This window comes from Balaenoptera borealis (assembly GCF_965194805.1).
Source record: "Balaenoptera borealis genome assembly, chromosome: 6".
Lineage (NCBI taxonomy): Eukaryota > Metazoa > Chordata > Mammalia > Artiodactyla > Balaenopteridae > Balaenoptera > Balaenoptera borealis.
In genome coordinates, this window is record NC_138863.1 from 125,237,635 (window position 1) to 125,261,614 (window position 23,980).

The 23,980-nt window shown below is 41.8% G+C and overlaps 1 protein-coding gene and 1 long non-coding RNA gene across 5 annotated transcripts in view; one reads left to right on the forward strand and one right to left on the reverse strand.

The window, feature by feature from the left end:
- Window positions 1–5,249, reverse strand: part of CYP27C1 (cytochrome P450 family 27 subfamily C member 1) — a 28,846-nt gene extending 23,597 nt beyond the window's left edge. For 3 of the 4 annotated variants that reach the window (XM_082396641.1, XM_082396640.1, XM_082396639.1), the window contains exon 1: window positions 1,705–5,249. In XM_082396641.1, the coding sequence (XP_082252767.1) occupies window positions 1,705–1,965 (261 nt within the window). In that variant the 5' untranslated portion in view covers window positions 1,966–5,249. The remainder of the gene's footprint in view (window positions 1–1,704) is intronic. The other variant, XM_082396642.1, reaches the window with a different exon arrangement.
- LOC309630857 overlaps window positions 1,569–23,980 on the forward strand; it is a 28,137-nt gene continuing 5,725 nt past the window's right edge. The window contains exons 1-3 of the long non-coding RNA XR_014245952.1: window positions 1,569–1,755; window positions 5,241–5,417; window positions 11,571–11,646. This is a non-coding gene — a long non-coding RNA (uncharacterized lncRNA). The remainder of the gene's footprint in view (window positions 1,756–5,240; window positions 5,418–11,570; window positions 11,647–23,980) is intronic.

Below are 23,980 nucleotides of genomic sequence, written 5' to 3' on the forward strand. Positions count from 1 at the left end.
CTCCCCGGTTTCCTCTCCCCGGATCCCCTCCCCTGCGCCCCCTCCCCGGTTTCCTCTCCCCGGATCCCCTCCCCGGAGCTCCCTCCCCGGTTTCCTCTCCCCGGATCCCCTCCCCGGCGCTCCCTCCCCGGTTTCCTCTCCCCGGATCCCCTCCCCGGCGCTCCCTCCCCGGTTTCCTCTCCCCGGATCCCCTCCCCGGCGCTCCCTCCCCGGTTTCCTCTCCCCGGATCCCCTCCCCGGCGCTCCCTCCCCGGTTTCCTCTCCCCGGATCCCCTCCCCGGCGCTCCCTCCCCGGTTTCCTCTCGCCGGATCCCCTCCCCGGCGCCCCCTCCCCGGTTTCCTCTCCCCGGATCCCCTCCCCGGCGCTCCCTCCCCGGTTTCCTCTCCCCGGATCCCCTCCCCGGAGCTCCCTCCCCGGTTTCCTCTCCCCGGATCCCCTCCCCGGCGCTCCCTCCCCGGTTTCCTCTCCCCGGATCCCCTCCCCGGCGCTCCCTCCCCGGTTTCCTCTCCCCGGATCCCCTCCCCGGCGCTCCCTCCCCGGTTTCCTCTCCCCGGATCCCCTCCCCGGCGCTCCCTCCCCGGTTTCCTCTCCCCGGATCCCCTCCCCGGCGCTCCCTCCCCGGTTTCCTCTCCCCGGATCCCCTCCCCGGCGCTCCCTCCCCGGTTTCCTCTCGCCGGATCCCCTCCCCTGCGCCCCCTCCCCGGTTTCCTCTCCCCGGATCCCCTCCCCGGCGCTCCCTCCCCGGTTTCCTCTCCCCGGATCCCCTCCCCGGAGCTCCCTCCCCGGTTTCCTCTCCCCGGATCCCCTCCCCGGCGCTCCCTCCCCGGTTTCCTCTCCCCGGATCCCCTCCCCGGCGCTCCCTCCCCGGTTTCCTCTCCCCGGATCCCCTCCCCGGCGCTCCCTCCCCGGTTTCCTCTCCCCGGATCCCCTCCCCGGCGCTCCCTCCCCGGTTTCCTCTCCCCGGATCCCCTCCCCGGCGCTCCCTCCCCGGTTTCCTCTCCCCGGATCCCCTCCCCTGCGCTCCCTCCCCGGAGCTCCCTCCCCGGTTTCCTCTCCCCGGATCTCCTCCCCGGAGCTCCCTCCCCGGTTTCCTCTCCCCGGATCCCCTCCCCTGCGCTCCCTCCCCGGAGCTCCCTCCCCGGTTTCCTCTCCCCGGATCCCCTCCCCGGCGCTCCCTCCCCGGTTTCCTCTCCCCGGATCCCCTCCCCGGCGCCCCCTCCCCGGTTTCCTCTCCCCGGATCCCCTCCTCGGCGCTCCCTCCCCGGTTTCCTCTCCCCGGATCCCCTCCCCGGCGCTCCCTCCCCGGTTTCCTCTCCCCGGATCCCCTCCCCTGCGCTCCCTCCCCGGAGCTCCCTCCCCGGTTTCCTCTCCCCGGATCCCCTCCCCGGAGCCCCCTCCCCGGTTTCCTCTCCCCGGATCCCCTCCCCGGTTTCCTCTCCCCGGATCCCCTCCCCGGAGCTCCCTCCCCGGTTTCCTCTCCCCGGATCCCCTCCCCGGCGCTCCCTCCCCGGTTTCCTCTCCCCGGATCCCTTCCCCGGAGCTCCCTCCCTGGGATCCTCTCCCCGGATCCCCTCCCCGGAGCTCCCTCCCCGGTATCCTCTCCCGGGTTTCCCTTCCCGGCGCTCCCTCCCCGGGCCTCGTCCCCGGCGCCTTCCCGCCGGAGCGAGCCCCCTCGCGCTCCCGGTCCCCCGCGCGCAGCCTACCTGGATCTCGTGGATGCGGCTGAAGCCGTCCTTCCAGAAGAACTCCACCAGGTTGGCGAGGGTCCGGGGCCCCGGCATGGCGGCGAGGCTCCGGGGCCCCCCTGTCCGGCCCCCGGCCCGCGGCGCCCCCGGCCGCCCGGCTCCTTTGTCCTCGGCCCGCGCCCTCGCCGGGAGCCTGGCGTCCGTGGGCCGAGGCTGCCAAGGGCCCCGCTCGGACGCCGGGCGCAGACGGGCTTTGAGTATCCGCGCCAGCAGAGCCATTGCGATCCTCTGCGTTGGTTGGTTTGAGCAGTTTTTTGTTTCGAGGGCTGCCCTTTGCCCCTTGCTTGGTTTAACTTGCTCGAGCAGAGCTCCTGAGAACTCCTACGGCCTGGGCATCAGTTTACACAGACCGTTATTAAACGCTCCCTCCCCTAAGGCTGGGGAAAAGGGGGTGGTCTGCGATTAGACTGCCAGAGAAGTGAAGCGGTTATTATTTTTTCTTCACATCAGATTAATTAAGCGTTCTTTGAGATCAAAAAGTTTTAAGGTCAACGCCACTTCCAAGCATGGCCAAAAAAAAAAAAAAAGAAAAGAAAAGCCTACTGGATTTTTTAAATTATTTCCCTCCTTAAAAATTACTATAGAGAGTTTACCGAAGAACGCTAATTTGCCCTTTTTGTATTTTAAAAACAGTTCTTTATGATTTCAAGTTATACAATTATAATTCAATCACAAAATGAGAACAAAAATGTTAGATGACCTTGCAGTAGTTCACAGTATTGTAAAATGACCACATTATTATTTTAGCACAAGTTTCCATAATGAAAAATATGCTGTCTCTATTGATGGTTTTTATGGGTCTCAATTTTATCCGAGCACACAGTACACATTGGAAATGATAGTGGAGTATGGTGAGGGGTAAGGGACTTTTCTTTGGACATTTGGCTTTTTTTTTTCTGGTCTCCCACAAGGACTGGTCCTGTTGCACAATGCTTAGGGAAATGAACACACCTCCACGTGAAGGTGAGAAGAAAGAGAACTTTGCCAATATAGGTTTAGATCTCAGTGCCAAGCTGCAGAGGGAAGCTCCTCCCCCCCCCCCCACAAAGAGGGAGGGGCCCTTGGCATGGGAGGGGCCCTTGGCATGGGAGGGGCAAGAAGTGTGTCATCTGGTTTCAGGAAGGGAGCCCAGATTCTGAGCTAGCAATTCAACAACTTACTCTGAAAACTGAGAACATTATTTAAAGATTTCATAACAGTTTGTACTCCTGCATCTAAACGTTAAAAAAAAAAAAAGTCTACAAAGTATTGTTACTTTTTGATTAGTAGTTCATACCTTTACAACTCTGTTAAATGTACATTTCATTTAAATATTTGTAAGTACGTAAGTGAAACAAAGAAGACCAGAGTTATTCCGTTTCTACAATTTGATTAATAAATACTTAGCAACTCTTATTTATAAGGCACTATAGCTGCAAGGGACTCAAAGAGTAAGATATTAAACCTGCCTTTAAGGAGCTCATAACCCACAAGAAGAATAAAACAGTACACAAATACACACCAGATTAGCATAAGTGCCATAAAACTGGTACAGAATATGATTGGAATTTGTGGGCAGGGCTATCACATCCACTTATAGAGTAGGAAGGGGTGGTGCAGGAGAGAGACCTCCTGAAAGAAGGAGACTTTTAGGCAAGGTTTGAAGAGAGGGCTCAGATTCAAGAGGCAGAGTGTGAAGAATGGCACAATCACTTTGTTCCTAGAGATTTTTTGAAGTATTTCTGAGGGTTACTGCTCCTCAGGAACAAAGAAATCATTAAAGAACCATATATGTAAAAGGCAATTCAGTCCATTCTAGACAAGGAACTGTTCAAGATAGATTTACATATATAATGGTTTAAAACACAGCTAGTTCTCTATTAGGGAAAAGGGTATAAAGAAAGATAAGGAGGAAGAACGATTTCACGGTACATAGACACAGGTTTTCACAGAGCACCCCTGCTCTCATGTCTCCTAAAGCTAGTTTCAAAATTGTGGATACAAATAAAGTTATCCGTTCTTGATATTTGCCTCAAGCTCAGTGAAAGTAAGCAAGAGGCTATTTTAGAGTCTCAGTACATTGGTATAAATTATCAATCAGAAATTCTGCAGTAGAACAGGATATTGTTTTGTGGCTAACTATTATTAGTGGAAAACATACATGAATCCAGACATAGACTAAATCATTCGGATTGGGAGAATTTTTTGTGTGCTAATCAAAAATAATTGTAAAAGTAACTGTTACTTTGGTCTATCCAGCTTTCTTCTAATGAATATTGCTTTATATTTTTTTTTAAAAAAAAAGGTTATTTAAAACAAATGAGTCTCATAGCTGTGGGGAACTCTAGTGGAGAGGAAATAAAGGATGGAATGTTATAAGAATCTTAAACATAAGTAAAAAATGACTGAAAAATTTTTTTTCCAGAATAGGAAAATACCATCCATGTGTTTGTTCCTTCCCCCCCACCACCCCCCACAGTGAGCAAGAGAAATAGAAATGAGACTCCAACTTCAAGGAGACAGAACAGCACCATCTGTCCAAGTCTGACCTGAAACCAGACTTTGTACAGATGTTTTCCCTCAAGAAAACCAGTCTGTTGGCAGTACATAGGGAAACTATGAGCTGCCTTTACCCAACAAAAAAGGAAAATAAGATTGCCCTCTGAAAGTTAGACAAATAAACACACAAATTATTAGTCATCTGTGGAAGTAAAACCAAGAGATAGTATTTAATATCTCTCAAAACTCTAATCAAGGCGACCTCAGATACATCTCAGGATGCAGAACTGGAATATGGGCACTGTTAGGTAAGCAAAGTTCAATGAATTATTCTTGGAATAGAACAGGGATGATCAAACTGGATCTCTGAAAAGATAAGTACCGTACAAGACATTCTAGAAAGCAAGGTTCTGAATTCCAAAACCCAAACTTGCTGGTCATGGTGGGGTAGGAATAATTTACCAAGCTTGCTCCTGTCTGGGTGAAATATCTCTCACCCATGCTCGCTTCCTGTGCTCGGATTCCTTGCCCACTGTCTGGTTTCATTTTTCATTTGAAGAATCAATGATGTTTTTTAAAAAAGAATTAATGGGGCTTCCCTGGTGGCGCAGTGGTTGAGAATCTGCCTGCCAATGCAGGGGACACGGGTTCGAGCCCTGGTCTGGGAGGATCCCACATGCCGCGGAGCAACTAGGCCCGTGAGCCACGACTGCTGAGCCTGAGCGACTGGAGCCTGTGCTCCGCAACAAGAGAGGCCGCGATAGTGAGGAGGCCGCGATAGTGAGGGGCCCGCGCACCGCGATGAGGAGTGGCCCCCGCTTGCCGCAACTGGAGAAAGCCCTCGCACAGAAATGAAGACCCAACACAGCCAAAAATAAATAAATATATAATTCCTATTTGAATTTCTCCCTCCTCCATAAAAAAAAGAAAAAAAAATTTTTGGTCCATCAGTTCTAATAATTCAATTTCAAAAAAAAAAAAAAAGCATTAATGGTGTGATCTTGTTTCTTCCCCAGACCCATCAGTAAAAAGACAGAACAGCAAGAAAATCAGCCAAAGTTATTCCAGAACCGAGAGCTCTCAAATCCTCCTTCCTGTGAATAAGAAGGTGCTATTTCAGCCACTGCTGACACCCAGCCACAACAATCCCTGTTAGTTCAAGCAAAGAGGAAAAGCTACCTCTTCCTACAAAGGTATGTGGGGGGACTTCCCTGGTGGTCCAGTGGTTAGGACTTGGGGCTTTCACTGCCATGGCCCAGGTTCAATCCCTGGTCGGGGAACTGAGATCCTGCAAGCCGTGCGCTTCGGCCAAAAAAAAAAAAAAAAAAAGAGAGAGAGAAAGCTATGTGGGAATTCTCCAGTGGGGTTCATCAGCCAGCAAAGCCTTAGAAGCAGTTGTTAAGCTGCCAAACACGTGGGTAATATGTGTAGTAGTATTATTGCATACATGTGTTTACATGTAAATACATGCGTCAAATACAAGTGTTTAATACAGGCCAAATACATATTTAGTAGACATGTATTGAGCATCGGGCACTATCCTAGGCACTTCTGCACCCCTTAATCCACCTCATTCTCACAACTACCCTGTGACATGGGCACATTAGCCTCATTTCACATGAGGAAACAGGCTTCAGAGACTTGCTCAAAAGCGTTGACTTAGTAGGACCAGAGTAAACACTGGAATCCAAATCGGCTTTGGAGTTTCCTTTCACTGCACCTGCTTTGTGTGTAAGTGAAGAGAATTGGGAGTAGGCCAGCACTGGTTGCGTCAGTAGGGCACATGCTTCATGGCTTTCACCATTTCTCGCATACTGATGCTGCAGATAGATAACACAGAATGAGACTTTGTAGTACATCCTGAAAGGAAGGCAGGAGGCCCCTTGCTTGTCTCCAGAGGGCCTCAGGAGGAGTGGTGTTCACTCACTCTCCTTTCCTCTGTAGAGCCACCCCTCCCCGTGCCAAAGCCGCCCTGCTTGAAAGTGCTTGGTCCGAGCGGTTTTGTTGGTTTTGTTCTCGGAGAGACAGCAGTGAGCAGTCTTGAAGCAGGATCTTATTTCCCTACCCAGAGGTTGAACCTGAGTAGCCTGGATGAAAAGCAGGAATCCTGTTTCAAGGAAGCAAAAACTGCAAAAATGGGCACCAAGTTTATTATTAGAGACACAGCACAACATGTGGGAGAGCACACAGAGAAAAGGTTTGTTTATTTAAGACAAAAGCAAGGCAGAAATACACACCCAGAGAAGAGGGTGTGTGTCCCGAATGAGAAGCCTGCCAGGGAGGTGATTTAAATCCCTTATATGGGGCAGTTCTTCCTGGTCTTTGCTCTCCTCTGGCCAGTTAGCCCGCTTCTTTTCCCACATCTGAGCTGTCTTTAGGGCCCTGCCCGCAATATGCGTGCACATCTTTTTGCCAAGTTGGATTCCAGCGTGGAGGCTTACGGGGAGTTGACAACACCTACTGTGGGATGGCACTCCCTCCCCTTGTGACCCCAGAGGAGCCTCCCTGCCCAGGTGCCGTCGGGGAGGTCTCCTTGACCTCAGGAGTGAGAGATGTGGTCCTCCTAGCTCTTTACTCCAGCAGAGCTCAGCTCCTGCTATTAACTTTGTCCTTGGCGTGTTTAGGGAAAACAGAGCTCCAATGTCCTCCGTTTGACAAGCTCCAGCTGCTCAGCCCAGGGGCCCAGCTATCTCCTACCTCAGTTTGCATGGGGCTGGCTGCAGGGGAAGTCCCTGACTCCAGGGTGGCCAGAGCCCTCCAGGGACTTTGCTAGAGCAATCGGTGCAGACACTGTCTTCTTTGGGGACTGCAACCTGTCAGCCCCTGTGAGCCAGCTGTCACACACAGAGGCACCCAACTGGGTCTTTGCAGACAAAGGCGGGAGAGCCCTGACACCCTCATGTGAGACACTGGAGCCCAGCTTCCCAGAAGGGACCTATCATCCCCTCCCTAACTTCTCAGGTAGGCGAGTTGGCACTTTTTTCCCCTTTACGAAGTGCCGTTTACCTGGTGAATTAATCATGGCTCAGGGTGAGGTCCTCAGTCTTACAGATTCAGAGGTTCCGTTCTGTCAGAGCCTCATGAAGGAGAATACCTGATTGGTAGGGATGGGAACTTTCAATATGATTAAACTCTGAGTAACTTAAATGATGAATTTACAATAAGAGCGCAAACTCTCAATGTATCAAACCTTTAAATTGACCTTGCCAGCCTGTTTTCTCCCTGTAGACATCGGAAATGAAATTATCAGCAGGTTGCCTGGTGTCCCTCATGGATCTGTAACCCTCTACCCCTCGACAGGGCTTGCTTGTTTTCACAACAGCTCCCTAGCCTGAGTCTAGGACTATACACCTCTTGAGGGCTGGGATTGTGTCTCACTCGTGGTTGGATTCCCCCAAGCCTAAGACAGAGCTAACACACATGTTGACACTCAAAAATGTCCAAACAAATTTCTGTTTCAGTCAGCAAAATAAAGAAATCCCATCACCACTACTACACCACCTACTTATCAAATGGAAACATTTCCTGCAATGGTAAAACATGACTTTGACATTAGCCAGACTACTTCCCAGCAGTTAGATGAATCCGTGACCCCGCTGTCCACTGAACAAGACTGTGGTAGAGACCACCAAGGCCTCGGGGCTTCCTTCTGGCATCCTCTAGGATGGCCTTGCCATTGCCTCAGTCCTGAAGGCTCTGCAGACTTGTTCCTCTCTGCTCCGCGTGGGTCCTGATGCCTCACACGAGCCATGGCACACAGGACACAGGTACTTTGTATATTAACATTTTGTTGTCCAACAAATGGATTCCCTACAACAAATAGGGAACAGAGGCTCACGTAAGTTAAGGAGCTTGCAAGCTTCATATTATTGGCTTCTAAATTGCCTAGAATAGCTCGTTCAAGGCTTGCTTTCTACTGGGTTTTAAGAGCATCAACTTTTCCCTTAACTTGAGAAGGGCAGAGGATGTGACAGAGGATGGGGTTTCACTTTAGAATTCTCTTCTTGGACGGGTCACTTAAATCCTGACATTTATGTTCCCTGTTTGAAAGTACAATAGCAATAACAATACGAATATCTGATTTGTGTACAATACTTTATAGTTCGCAACATATGTTATTTCCAGTTGACCCATTCAACAACCCTTTGGCTAGACAGATCAGTGATTGATTCCTGGAGATTACTAGAGTGATTTGCCCAAAGTCATCTGGCAGGCAAGGGCCCAGGATATTTCTAGTTTTGACTCCCAGCCCCATGCTCTCTCCACCTTCTTGCCCTGCCTCTTTCCTTACAGGCACTGATAGCAATCATACTTAGGTCTGGAAATATCATACGTGGTATTTCATCCACCACAGAATTTGATGAGGCTACAATGAATTTGTTGTGATCTGTGATTGTTGAGCTCCTCCTGTGTGAAAATCACTAGGCTAGGAGCTGTGGGAAATACCAGGAAAAGTTGACTAAAATGTGCACTCATCCACCTGGACACCAATTCCCACGTGCTTTATCCATTGAGCTATAATTTCAAATTGGCTCTTTTTGATGCACAGTTTTATGAGTCTAGACAAACACATGCAGTTGTGTAACTGTCGCCACAGTGGGGACATCAAATGACTTCATCACCCCAAAAAATTCCCTTATGCTCCTTTATAGTCAACCCCAGCTACTCCCTTTTCCAAAATATCCTATCCGTGGAATCATACAGGAGGCAGCCTTCTGAGTCAGGCTTCTTCCCCTGAGCATAATGCATTTAGGATTTACATGCTGTTTCATTACCAGTGGTTTGTTCCTTTTTATTTCTGAGTAGTATTGCATTATAGGGATGTACTATAGCTTGTTCATCATTCTGATCAATGAAGGACGCTTAAGTTGTTTCCAGTTTTGGGCGATTATGAATAAAGTCCCTCTAAACGTTCATGAACATGGTTTTGTGTGAATGAGCACATAAGAATGAGAATGCTGGCTTTGCAGTCCATTTTTATGCCCTCAACACTTTTTTGCCCTTTTTAGGACTGATTTTTCATGCACTTGTCTCATCTTAGTCAGTGGTTTGTCAGCATAGAGCCCACCGTGGGCTACATGGGTCCCCAGCGAAGCGAGGTACACCTGGAAGATCCCAGAATAGGGGGTTCTCCTTCTACTAGTACTATTCCTCCTTCTGGACCTCCCTGCACCGTCCCTCACCCCACAGGTAAAGTCTGGCTTCTTCTCTGCCTGTTAAATTGTTACCGACCAGGGTTCTTGGCCTCCTTAATAAATAGAAATTGATAAGAGGCCAGGCAAGAAATTCAGGCAAGGCTTTACTGGGGCCCCTGCTGCAGCGGGGGGAGCGCGAAGAACCAACAGGTTCCCTTGCTTGCTCCCTCCCCGACGGGGGGTGTGGGGTGTGGGGAGTGAACTGGTTCCTTATATGGGGTGAGGGTAGGGGGTGTGTCCAGGGGTCAGGCCGGAGGGGTAGCTTAGGTGGTTTGCCCACCCCTTTGGTGGTGTTGAGTGCAGCGGGCATGCGTGGTACCCTGCTTTTGCTCCTGACCCCCTGCTTTTGCGCCCGGATCCTCAGAAGTGGCAGTTGGGGTTTTTGGTCTTTTTGTACCTTGTTGTCCATGATTTGCACATGCATGCAGTTATTTTTAGTTCCTTATGGTTTCTTTGTATTTTGTTGCTTGAGACGTTTGTCCAGGTGCAGTTGGGGTCCCAGGTTCCAGGTCCCAGCTTGTCTCAGAATCACTCCTCATTGCAAGTTTCATTCCTCAGCAAAGTTCCATCTGGCCACCTCACCCCACAGAACACTCCCTCTCTTTCCATCCCACTCTCCATTTGTCTTCTACCATCATATCCTGTCTGTGACATAATTAGATTGGGCTCTGTCTTTTTCTGTGGGGTCTGTAGTTGCACAATTATGATCCCCACCTTACAGACGTGGAAACTGAGGCCCAGTGAGGCTAAGCAATTAAGAACGAGGTAACATTTTCCAATCACCCACCACCATATGCCATAAGGTCTCCAACAACATTTTATTGTCCCCTCCTCGTCAGATGAGAAAACTGAGGCTCAGGGAGGAGAAATTGCTTGTCCAGGTCACACAACTGGGACTAGAACCGAGTTTTATCTGGCTTCAAACTCCGATCTGTGTGGTGTGAGCCTGCGCTCAGCACCACACAGCACGATGCAACACTGCGCTAGGTCTTAGAATGGAGGGGGCCTGGCCCAGGGACTCCAGGCAGCACCGCTCACCTCTGAGCTTCCTCCTGACCTGCAGGGCAGAGACCGTGCAAAGGCTGACTGACATCCGGGCCAGGGCGCGGGTGTGCCTGGTGTCTGGCCTAGGAGGCAGCATCCCGCCATCCCTGCCCTTCCCTCCCCACGTGCCCATGGACAGGGCTTCCAGAGGAGCCAGGCAGTGACCAGGAGACCTCAGGGTCTTCCATGTGTTGGAGCTCCCAGGACAGGGGTGCCTGATGGAAACAGGAGGAGAAGCAGACATTCTGGCTGACTCCCAACTCAGTTATTCTCTGGGGCTCAGGTCTGCGGTTCCCACCATTGCTTTGTTGGCATTTTACTTACCATCCTTTTTAAGAATCCACAGTCCTCCACCTAGAATAAGAATTGGTATTTCTCCATAAAGTCACCCTAACTCCACGGAGGCCTTGTTAGGCCAATGGGAAGAACTGTTTAGGTTCCCGCTGTCCATGAAAATCTTCTCAGCATTCAGAGTAGGGCCCAGAGTAAGAGGAATGTAGGCACTGAAATGCACACTGACCAATATTCAGCATGCAACAGACTACTGAAAATTAAACTGTTCTCCTTTGAACTGTGGAAGGAAAAGTGTTAAAATAATAATAATTACCATTTATTGAGCCTTTACTACATGTCAGGCATTATACAGAGCTCTTTACACAGTGTCTCAATTAATTCTCATAAAAATCCTTATTTTATAAATGAAGAAACTGCCACAGAGGTTCCATAACCTGAGGGCAAAGCCTGGGGAGTAAATGGTCTCTGAAAACTGCCCTAGCATTTTGTGAAGCAATACTGTGTGGCTGGAGAAGAAACAGCACTGCATTTCTTTGCAGCCAACATATTAATTTCCTAGCAAACGCTTTACCTTGGACTCCCCAGCCCTCTGGAGAAGAGGCAGAGACAGTGGCAGGACCTACCTCAGATGGCAGAGAATGTTACCAATGTTCAGCAATGGCTGCTGATGAAAAAGCAGAGAGACAGGCCACACAGTGAATGTGCCACTGTCTCAGGGTGGGAGGTGGACATGGTATTGGAATGGTCAGTGGTAGTGTGGAGAAAGTTCAATCTTCTACCCATCGAGCCCTCACTGCTCCCCTTCTTTTCCAGGGCTCTCTCCCCTTGCTGGCTACTCCCAGGCAGAGTGGGAACTACCAAGAAAAAGCCTTTGGAGGCAACCAAACAGGTTCAAATCCTGAGTCTTCTAGTTACCAGCTATGTGATCTGACAATTTAGTCAACCTCTCTAAGCCCCAGTTTCCTCATCTGAAAAATGGAGATGATAATAATCAGGTGCCTGGTAAAAGGCATCCATTAAAAAATGATTTCATATTTAATGAAGAAAGACTAAAGCTTTCTCCCTAATCAAAAACAAGACAAGGATGTCAGGTCTTGCCACCTCTATTCAACATTGCACTGGAGGTTCTAACCAGGGCAATCAGACAAGAAAAAGAAATAAAAAGGCATCCACACTGGAAAGAAAGAAGTAACACTATTTCTGCTTGCAAATGACATGATCTTATATATAATAGAAAAGTGTAAGAAATTCACACATACACAAACAACTATTTGAGCTAATAAATGAGTTCAGCAAAACTGTAGGGCACAAGGTCGGTATACAAAATGGTTGTATTTCTATATATAAGCAATGAAATATCCAAAAATGAAATTAAGAAAACAGTTCTACTTATAATAGCATCAAAAAGAATTAAATACTTGAGAATAAATTTAACAAAAGAACTACAAGACTGGGACACTGAAAACTGTAAAACATTGTTGAAAGATATTTTAGAAGACTTAAATAAATGGAAAAACATCCATATATATGAATTGGAAAGACAATATTATTAAGATAACAATAATCCCCAAATTAATCTACTGATTCAATGTAGTCCCTATCAAAATCTCAGCTGCCATTTTTTACAGAAATTGATAAACTAAAGCTAAACTTTGTGTAGAAATGCAAGAATAGCCAAAACAATCTTGAAAAAGAAGAACAAAGTTGGAGGACTCATACTTCCTCATTTCAAAACTTACATAATCAGGATTACTATGTAATCAAGATGATGTGTTACTGGAATAATAATAGACATCTACATTAATGGAACAGAATTTAGAGTCCAGAAATAAACCCATACATCTAGAGTCAATTTGGTTTTTTTTATGAGTGCCAATACAGTTAAATGGGGAACAAACAGTCTTTTCAACAAATGGTGCTCGGACAACTGGATATCCACATGCAAAACAATGTTACACTCCTACTTCAAAAATCAACTCAAAATAGACCAAACATCTAAATGTAAAGCCAAACTATAAAACGCTTAGATGGAAACATAGGGGTAAATGTTCATGGTCTTGGATTTGGCAATGGTTTCTTAGGACACCAAAGCACAAACAACAAAAGAAAAAGTAAGTTGTAGTTCATCAGAATTAAATACTTTCATGTTTCAAAGGACACTATCAAGAATGTGAAATGAAAAGCAACCATACTCCAATAAAAATTAATTTTAAAAAGTAAATTAAAAAAATTAATTAACTAATTAAATTAAATTAAAAAAAAAAAAAAAAAAGAATGTGAAATGACAACCCAGATTTCCAGTTCCAATCTGGCAGGTAAGGAGCTCAGAAGTCATTGCTCCCATACTAACACCAATAAGAAAGCTTAACAAACTGAAAAAAATTTTTTTCTTAGATCCAGCGGAGGACTGAGGTCACAGGCAAACTGCTGTCCCATAAATTGGTGAAACCAACGGATGGATACAGAGAAACACAGCTTACCAAAGATGAAGCCCAAGAGCAGTGGGAACCACTGTGGGAACCAGTAGCAGGGAAACTTAAACCGTAATTGATGAATTGTTGGAGGCTCGATCTGGAAAAGCTTGTAAAAATACCAGGGGTTTCAGCCTTAGGGAGGACCCACACTTTCCTGAGTTTCACCTCCAGGAGCTCTACCAGGTTCTTTCAATGAAGATCAGAGAAAAATCCCCCCATCCTGCCAGAAGGGGGAGAGAAAATACACCAAACGGCTCTGTTCTTCTTAACAAGGCTTTCAAGAGAAACTATTTTACCAGAGCCTGACTGAGGTTTTACTAGAGCCTAGCCAAGCTCGAGGAAGGGAAATTCCCAACTGCAGCCCCACTCTGGGCTTCCTGCCCTATATAAGTGGGGGGAAGTCTGAGAAGCACTTCAGAAGGTCACAGAACAGGGGCGTGGTCTCACTAAAAGACTAGACCTAATCATAAGATTAGAGAATCCCCTTCCCCAAATCTGACCAGCACATGGATAGGTTTCCTGTGTGATAAAGGAGACAAACCCAAGAAAACCAGAGGAAATTTAGCCTCTGACACTTACAGCTACAAAAATAGTAAACACAGCCTAAATCTTGGCCAGATAAAAATAAAGCCTCACGCTGATGGCCTTTTTAATTCAGTTCCTTTTACCCAGTATATCACGTTAGGCTTTCAACAAAAAATTACAAGGCATCCTAAAAAACAACACTTTGAAGAGACAGAGCAAGCATCAGAACCAGACTCAGACATGGCAGAGATGTGGGTATTATCAGACTATGAATTTAAAATAACTATGATTAATATGATAAGTGAAAAAAGTACACAACATGAAAGAATAGGTGGACAATGTAAGCAGAGAGATGGAAACACTAAGAAAGAACTGAAAGGAAATGCTAGAAATACAAAACAGACTATAAAGAAATGAAGAATGCCTTTGACGGGCTTATCAATAGACTGGACACAACCCAGGAAAGAATCAGTGAACTTTAGGAAATGACAACAGAAATTTCTGAGATTGAAATACAAAGAGAAATAAGAATGAAAAAGACAATAGAATACCCAAGAACTATGGGTATTACATATGTATATAGGGATACAAAAAAAAAGAAGAAAGGAACAAAATAAATATTTGAAGTGATAATGACAGAACTTTCCAAAAGTAATGACAGACACCAAACTACTCATCCGAAAGCTCAGAAAATACCAAGCAGTATAAACACCAAAAAAAAAAAAAAAAAAAAAATCCAATACCTAGACATATCATATTCAAACTGCAGGAAATCAAAGACAAACAGAAAAGCTTGAAAGAAGCCAAAGGAAAAACACACCTTACCTATTGAGGATCAAGTATAATAATTACATCAGACTTCTCTTCAGAAAACATACAAGCAAAAAGAGGGTGGTATAAAATATTTTAAGGTGTTGGGGAAAAACCCACCAACCTAAAATTCTGTACCCAGAAAAATTATCCTTAAAAAGTGAAAGAGAGGGATTTCTGTGGTGGCCCAGTGGTTAAGACTCTGTGCTTCCCCTGCAGGGGCACAGGTTCGATCCCTAGTCAGGGAATTAAGACCCTGCATGCTGCACAATGTGGCCAAAAAATAAAAAAATAAAAAAAAGTGAAGGAGAAATAAAAACTTTCTAAACAAATAAAAATGAGGAAATTTGTCACCATTGACCTATTTTGCAAGAAATGTTACACAAAATTCTTCAGAAAGAAAGAAAATAATGTAGGTCAAAAATTTGGATCTACATAAAGAAAGGAAAAGCTTAGAGAAAGAATAAATGAAGATAAAGTAAAATCTTTTATTTTTATTATTAATTGACCTAATAGATAACAGTTTTGTTTTTCTTAAATAGCAACAAAGTATCCAGTGATGATAGATTATGGATCAGTGAAATGAATGATAGCAATGTTATAAGGGACAGAAGGGAAGATTTAGGAATACTTGGTTATAAGGTACTTGCATGACCTGTGAATTGGTATACTGTTATTTGAAAAAAGACTTGAATTAGTTGTAAATGAATATTGCAAAAGCAATCACTTGAAAAAGCAAACAAAGAAGTATTACTGATACGCTAAGAGAGGAGAGAAAATAAAATTCTATAAAATATTCAATTAAAACCAGAGAAGGCAGAAAAAGTGAAAAACAAGAGAAACAAAGAATAAGGGAAAGGAATACAAAACAGTAAACAAATATGGTAAGATATCAATCCAACCATATCAATAATCACTTTAAATATCAATGGTCTACACCTAGAGGGGTGGGATAAGGAGGGTGGGAGGGAGGGAGACGCAAGAAGGAAGAGTTATGGGGATATATGTATATGTATAGCTGATTCACTTTGTTATACACACCATTGTAAAGCAATTATACTCCAATAATGATGTTAAAAAAAAAGAAAGAAAAAAACAATTAAATAATTACAACATAAAAAAATATATATCAATGGTCTAAATACAACATTCAGAAGACAGAAACTGTCAAAGTGGATAAAAAAACAAGACCCAACTATATGTTTTCTGCAAGAAACTCACTTTAAATATAGATATATTGGAAAAAAGGGATGGAGAAAGATACACCATGCTTATACTTTTTTAAAAAGCTGGAGTAGTTATATTAATTTCAGACAAAACAGACTTCAGAATAAGGAAAAATTATTAGGAATAGAGAGGGGCATTAGGTAGTAATAAAGACTCATTCTCTAAGAAGACAAAATGATACTTACTGTGTCTGTGCCTAACAACAGTGTCAAAACACATGAGGAAAACACTGATAGAACTGCAAGGAGAAATAGATGAATTGATTATCATAGTTGGAGCTTTCAACACCCTTTTATCAGGAATTGACAGATCCAGCAGCCAGAAAATCAGTATTATGTAGTTAAAATGAACAGCACCATCAATCAAACTGGATCTAATTGACATATATCTATGACTTCATCAAACAACAGAATACACATTTTTCTCAAGCTCACACAGAACGTTCACCAAGATAGACCATATTCTTTTTTTTTTCCCCTGACTACACACAGTAACATTTCCAGTATTATTTTCAACCATAACAAGCAAAGTGGAATTTAAAACAATTTTTTATACAGCAGGTTCTTATTACTTATCTATTTTATACATATTAGTGTATATATGGATAGACCATATTCTTGGCAGTAAAATACGCCTTAACAAATTTAAAAGAATAGAAATAAGGTATCAGACCACAAAATAATTAAATTAGAAATCATTAACAGAAAAATATCTAGAAAACCCTAAGATAATTGGAGGTTAAACAGCACAATTCTAAATAATTCATGAATCAAAGAAGTCTCAAGATAAATTTTAAAACATTTCAAACTAAATGAAAATAAAAATACAACTTATCAAAATTTGTGGGATGTAATGAAAGTGGTGCTTAATGGGAAATGTATAGCATTGAATTCATATATTAGAAAAGAAAGAAGATTTAAAATAGATAATCTAGTTTCCACCTTAGGAAATTAGAAAACAAGAGCACATTAAATCCAAAGGAAGCAGAAGAAAAGAAATAATAAAAACCAGAGCAGAAATCAATGCAATTGAAAACAGGAAATCAAAAGATAAAATGAATAAAACCAAGAGCTGATTTTTTGAAAAGATCAATAAAAATGATAAACCTCTAGCCATGTTAACTAATAAGCAGAAAGAAAACAGATCTTACTAACATCAGAAATAAAAGAGGAGCCAGGGACATCAAAAGGATAAAGAAAGGAGTATTATGAATAAATCTATGCCCAAAAGTTTGATAACCTGGATGAAATGGACCAGTTCCTTGAAAGACACAATCTACCAAAACTCGCACAAGGAAAAACAGACAATTTAAAGAGGCCTATATCAAAGAATTATAATCAGGGACTTCCCTGGTGGCGCAGCGGTTAAGAACCCCCCTGCCAATTCAGGGGACAGGGGTTTGAGCCCTGGTCCAGGAAGATCCCACATGCCGCGGAGCAACTAAGCCCTTGTGCCACAACTACTGAGCCTGTGCTCTAGAGCCCGTGAGCCACAACTACTGAGTCCACATGCCACAACTACCAAAGCCCTCACACCTAGATCCTGTGCTCCGCAACAAGAGAAGCCACTGCAGTGAGAAGCCCGCACACCTCAACGAACAGCAGTCCCCGCTCGCCACAACTAGAAAAAGCCCAAGTGCAGCAACAAAGACCCAATGCAGCCAAACATTAATTAATTAATTAATTTTAAAAAAAGAATTAGAATCAATAATTAATAACCTTCCAAAACAGAAAGTACCAGGCCATGATAGGTTCACTGGTGAGTTCTACCAAACATTAAGGAAGAAATTATAATACCAATTCTTTACAATCTCTTCCAAAAAATAAAAGCAGAGGGAATACTTCCTAATTCTTTCTATGAGGCAGCATTATCTTATTATCAAAACCGGAAAAAGTCATTACAAGAAAGGAAAACTACAGACAAATATCTCTCGTGAACATGAATGCAAGAACTCTTAACAAAATATTAGCAAATTGAATCCAACAAGGTATAAAAAGAATTACCACAATCAAGTGGGAATGATTCCAGGTATGCAAGGCTAGTTCAATATTTGAAAATCAATTAAGGTAATCCATCACATGAACAGACTAAAGAAGAAAAATCATATGATCACATCGATAGATGCATAAAAAGCATTTGACAAACTCCAGTACCCAGTCACAATAAAGTCTCAACAAACTGGAATAGAGGGGAACTTCCACAACTGGATAAAGAACATCTACCAAAAAACCTACAGCTAACATCATACATAATGAGGAGAAAATAGGTGCTTTCCTGCTAAGATCAAGAATAAGGGAAGGATGTCCACTCTCACCACTCCTGTCCAACATCATACTGGGAGTCCTAGCTAATGCAATAAGGTAAAAAAAACAGGAGGGGGCTGGATAAAAGATACACAGATTGGGAAAAAAGAAATAAAACTTTCTTTGTTTGCAGATGACATGATTGTCCATGTGGAAAATTCCAAAGGATCAACAAAAAAAGTCCTGGAATGAATAAGTGATTATAGTAAGGTTGAAGGATACAAGGTTAATTTATAAAAGTCAATTGTTTTCTTATACACTGGCAATGAACAATTGGCATTTGAAATTAAAAACACAACAGCATTTACATTAGCATTCCCCAAAATGAAATATGAGGTATACATCTAGTAAAATATGTACAAGATCTACATGAGGAAAACTACAAAATTCTGATAAAAGAAATCAAAGAAGATCTAAATAAATGGAGAGATAATCCATTACATAGATAGGAAGACCTAATATTGCCAATATTCCAGATCTTCCCAAGTTGATCTATAGATTCAACACAATTTCAATCAAAAACCCAACAAGTTATTTTGCGGCTATTGACAAACTGATTCTAAAGTTTTATGGAAAGGCAACAGACCCAGAATAGCCAACGAAATATTGAAGGACAAAGTCAGAGGAGTGACACCATCCAACTTCAGGACTTATATAAAGCTACTATAATCAAGATAGTGTGGTATTGGTGAGAGAAGAGACAAATATTTTAATGGAACAGAATAGAGAGCCTATAAATAGATCCACACAAATAAAGTCATTGATCTTTGACAGAGGAACAAAGGCAATGCAATGGAGAAAGTCTTTCAACAAATGGTACCGGAACAAAGAACAAGAAATTATTAACAATAATTTTTCAAAAGGCCCTTCCACATGGAAATTAAATAACCTCCTATAAAACTCCTTGAGCAAAAGGAAAAATACACACCAAAATAACAATATTTATTTTTAAAATTGATAATGAAAACTACATATCATAATCTGTAGAATTTAGCTAAAGCATGATCAGAGGAAAATTTGTAGCTTAAACATTTTTGTCAATAAAAATGAAAGAATTTAAGTTCTCAGCTCAAAAAGCTAAGAAAGGAGAAAGGAAATAATAAAAATGAAAGCAGAAATTAATGAGTTGAGGAATCAAAAAACAATAGCTCCAAGCAGTAAATCAAAATCCTATTTCTTTGGGAAATCCCTAGCAGTCCAGTGGTTAAGACTCCATGTTGTCACTGCCAAGGGCAGGGGTTCAATCCCTGGCTGGGGAACCAAGATCCCACAGGCCACACAGTGCATCCAAAAAAAAAAAAAAAAACCCTATTTCTTTAGAAAAGAATTAACAAAATAGACTGCTACCTATATTTACTCAGGAAAAAAAGAAATAAAGCACAAATATAAAAAATAAGAAATATTAAATGAAGAAAAAAAAATAAGAAATATTAAATCCATTGAAACAGAAGATATTTTTAAAATCCTAAGGGACCATTTCTCAGGCTTCTATGAAAATACTGAAAACCTGTACAAAGTGGATTACTTCCTATGAAAATACATTACATCACATACAGATGGCCAACAGGCACATGAAAAGATGCTCAACATTGTTAATTATTAGAGAAATACAAATCAAAACTACAATGAGGTACGACCTCACATCAGTCAGAATGGCCATCATTAAACTGATACTATGTATAAAATAGATAACTAATGAGAACCTACTGTATAGCTCAGGGAACTCTACTCAGTGCTCTGCAGTGACCTAAATGGGAAGGAAATCCAAAAAAGAGGGGACATATGTATATGAATAGTTGATTCACTTTGCCATACAGTAGAAACTAACACAACATTGTAAAGCAACTATACTCCAATAAAAATTAATTTTAAAAATCTAGAAATAACAAATGCAGGAGCGGGTGTGGAGAAAAGGGAACCCTCCTACATTGTTGGTGGGAATGTAAATTGGTGCAGCCACTATGGAAAGCAGTATGGAGTTCCTAAAAAAACTAAAAGTTGAGTTGCCATATGATCCAGCAATCCCACTCCCGGGCATATATCTGGACAAGACTATAATTTGAAAAGATACATGCACCCCAATGTTCATAGCAGCACTATTCACAAGAACCAAGACACAGAAGCAACCTAAATGTCCATCAACAGATGAATGGATAAAGAAGATGTGGTACATATATACAATGGAATACTACTCAGCCATAAAAAAGAATGAAATAACGCCATTTGCAACAACACGGATGCATAGAGATTATCATACTAAGCGAAGTGAGTCAGAAAGAGAAAGACAAATATCATATGATATCACTTATACGTGAAATCTAAAATATGACACAAAGCAACTTATCTACGAAACAGAAACAGACTCTCAGACATAGAGAACAGACTTGTGGTTGCCAAGGGCGGGGGGGTGAGGGAGGGATGGACTGGGAGTTTGGGATTAGCAGATGCAAACTATTATGTACAGAATGGATAAATAGCAAGGTCCTACTGTAAAGCACAGGGAACTATATTCAATATCCTGTGATAAACCATGATGGAAAAGAATATGAAAAAGAATGTGTATGTGTGTGTGTGTGTGTGTGTGTGTGTGTGTGTGTGTAACTGAATCACTTTGCTGTACAGCAGAAATTAACACAACATTGTAAATCAAATATACTTCAATAAAATAAATTAAAAAAAAATACAGTTCATCAAAATTGACCCCATTAGAGACAGCCAGTTTAAACAGACTAATTTCCCTAGAAGAAATAGAGAAACTTATCAAGGAATTTCCATATAAAAAAGAACAAAGGCCTAAGGTTTCACTAAAATTTCTTTGAAGATTTCAAAGACCAGATAGTCATAGCGCTTCACAACTTTTTCCAGAGCTTTGAAAATGAAGGAAAACTTAACTCTTCTTATAAAAGACAAATAATACAAAAACCTGATAAAGAAAAAGAAAATTACAAATATTACTCATGAATATTCATGAAAACAGTCTACATAAAATACTAATGAACAGAATCCAACACCACACTATAAAAATGATACAACATATCCAAGTGGGATTTATTCAGGAATACAAGGTTGATTAAATATTAATAAATTAACATACTCTATGTATAGATTTAAGGAGAAAAATCTCTTTATTTCCACAGATGCTGAAAAGCCTTTGGCAAAAATCATTACTGATTCCTGTTTAAAACACTCAGGAAAATAGAAATTGATGGATATTTTTTAACATGTGAACACACACATGTGCACATGTACACACGCACACACACACACACACACACACACACCCCTTTGTGCTTAAAGCCAGCATTTCATTTAATGGGGAAATAGAACTTTCCAGTAAGATCAGGAACAAGGTAAGTTTGCCCACTGTCTCCACTACTATTCAACATTATACTAGAGGTATTAGCCAATTACACATGAGAATCAATTACAGGTATGATATTTGGAAAAGAAAATTAAAACTATCTCATTTTGCAAATGATATTAATGTACACAGAAAACTCTAGGGAATCAATGATAAAACTAACATTTCAATAAAGTAGCAGGCTGTAAAATTATCATATAGAAATCAACAGCCTTCAACTATACAAACAATGACCGGTAAGAGTATATAATAGAGAAAATCCCATCTATGTGACAACAGAGAAGATAAATTACTTAGGAATAAATATAATAAGAAATCTAAAAACATATACATGAGGAAAACTTTAGCAAAAGAAAAGTAGCCTTGAACAAATGGAAAGACATTTCTTGTTCTTTTGTAAAATAACTCAATATTATAAAAATGTCAGGTATCCCTAAGTTAATTTATAAATTGAATGCAATCCAATAAAAATAACAATGATTTTTTATTTACTTTTTAAAAAATTGAAGTATAGTTGATTTACAATGTTGTGTTAATTTCTGCTGTACAGCAAAGTGACTCAGTTATACATATATATACATATATATATATATATATATATATATATATATATATATACATTCTTTTTTATATTCTTTTCCATTATGGTTTATCCCAGGACATTGAACATAGTTCCCTATGTTATACAGTAGGACCTTTTTTTCCATCCATCCTACATGTAATAATTTGCATCTACTAACCTCAAACTCCCAATCAATCCCTCCCCCATCCCCCTCCCCCTGGGTAACCACAAGTCTATTCTCTATGTCTGTGATTCTGTTTCTGCTTCACAGATAGGTTCATTTGTGTCATACTTTAGATTCCACATATAAGTTATATCATATGGTATTTGTCTTTCTCTTTCCGACTTACTTCACTTAGTATGATAATCTCTAGTTGTATCCATGTTGCTGCAAATGGCATTATTTCATTCTTTTTTGGCTGAGTAGTATTCCATTGTATATATGTACCACATCCTCTTTATCCATTCATCTGTCGATGGACATTTATGTTGTTTCCATGTCTTGGCTAACAATAAGATTTTTTAATGGAACAAGTTGGTGCTAGATTTCATATGGAAAAATAAACATGCAATCCAAGAATAGCAAGGAAAACTCTAAAAGGAAAAGATATAAGGTGACTAGCCACACAAGACGTTAAAACATACTATAAAACATCTATAATTAGAGCAATGTGGTGCTAGCACTTAAACAAACAAGCCTGTTATCACAGTTTGTCAAGTCTATCACAGAAAAATCAGAAATTAAGTCAAGTACATATGGAACTTTAGTATATGATAAAGGTAGCAACTCAAATCACTAGGGCAAAAAATGGACTTTTTCATAAATGATGCTGGAACAATTGGTTAGCCATTTGGGGAAAGGAAAAGATTGAGCTATACCTCACACCATATTCAAGAATAAGTTCCAAACGATCCATGTAAGTATTAGGAGAAAACTAGGTGAATTTCTCTTTAATCTGCATATAGAGGAAGGCTTGCTAACTATGACTCAAATCCAGATTCACTAAGTGCACTAAAAAAAAAAAAAGATTGCTAATTTTTAAAAATATTTATTTATTTGGTTGTGCTGGGTCTTAGTTGCAGCAGGCAGGCTCCTTAGTTGTGGCTTGCTGGCTCTTTAGTTGTGGCATGGGTACTCTTAGTTGTGGCATGCACGTGGGATCTAGTTCCCTGACCAGGGATTGAACCTGGGCCCCCTGCATTGGGAGCACGGAGTCTTAACAACTGCACCACCAGGGAAGTCCCCCGATAAATTTGATTAAAATAAAAAATAATGATTTTTCATGGCAAATATCACCATAAACAAAGTCATAAGACAATCGACAGACTGCAAGAAAATATTTGCAACATACATTACAGATAAAAGACCAATATGCCAGTATATAAGTAACTTAAAAATTGAGGGGGAAAGAGGGAAAAAACAAAAATAAAAACAAAGAAAAACTGGCAAAAGATAAAAGGCAATTCAAAAAATTATATACAAAAATGAAAATTTTTTCAACCTCACTCATAAGAGAAAAGAAAATTAAAACTACACTAAAATACCATTTCTTACCTATCGCATTATCAAGTTTTTAAAATGACAACCCACTCTGATGGTGAGGAAGTGGATAAACAAGCATCTCATAAATTGTTGGAGGAAATGTGAATTAGTACAACTTTTGTAAAGGGTAATTTGGCAGTATCTAACAAAACTACCCATGCACTTACCTTTTGAATTAGCAATCCCGTTTCTAGGAATTTACCCTGAAGATATACCCGACAATAAGAAAATACATTGCGTGATGTTTATTATCAAAGCATTGTTTGCAGTTGCAGAATATTTTCAACAATCCAAATGCCACACTTTGTTTTAGTCTGCTCTGGCTACCATAACAAAATACCATAAACTGGGTGGCTTAAACAACAGAAATTTATTTCTCACAGTTCTGAAGGTTGGGAGGTCCGTGATCATGGTGCCA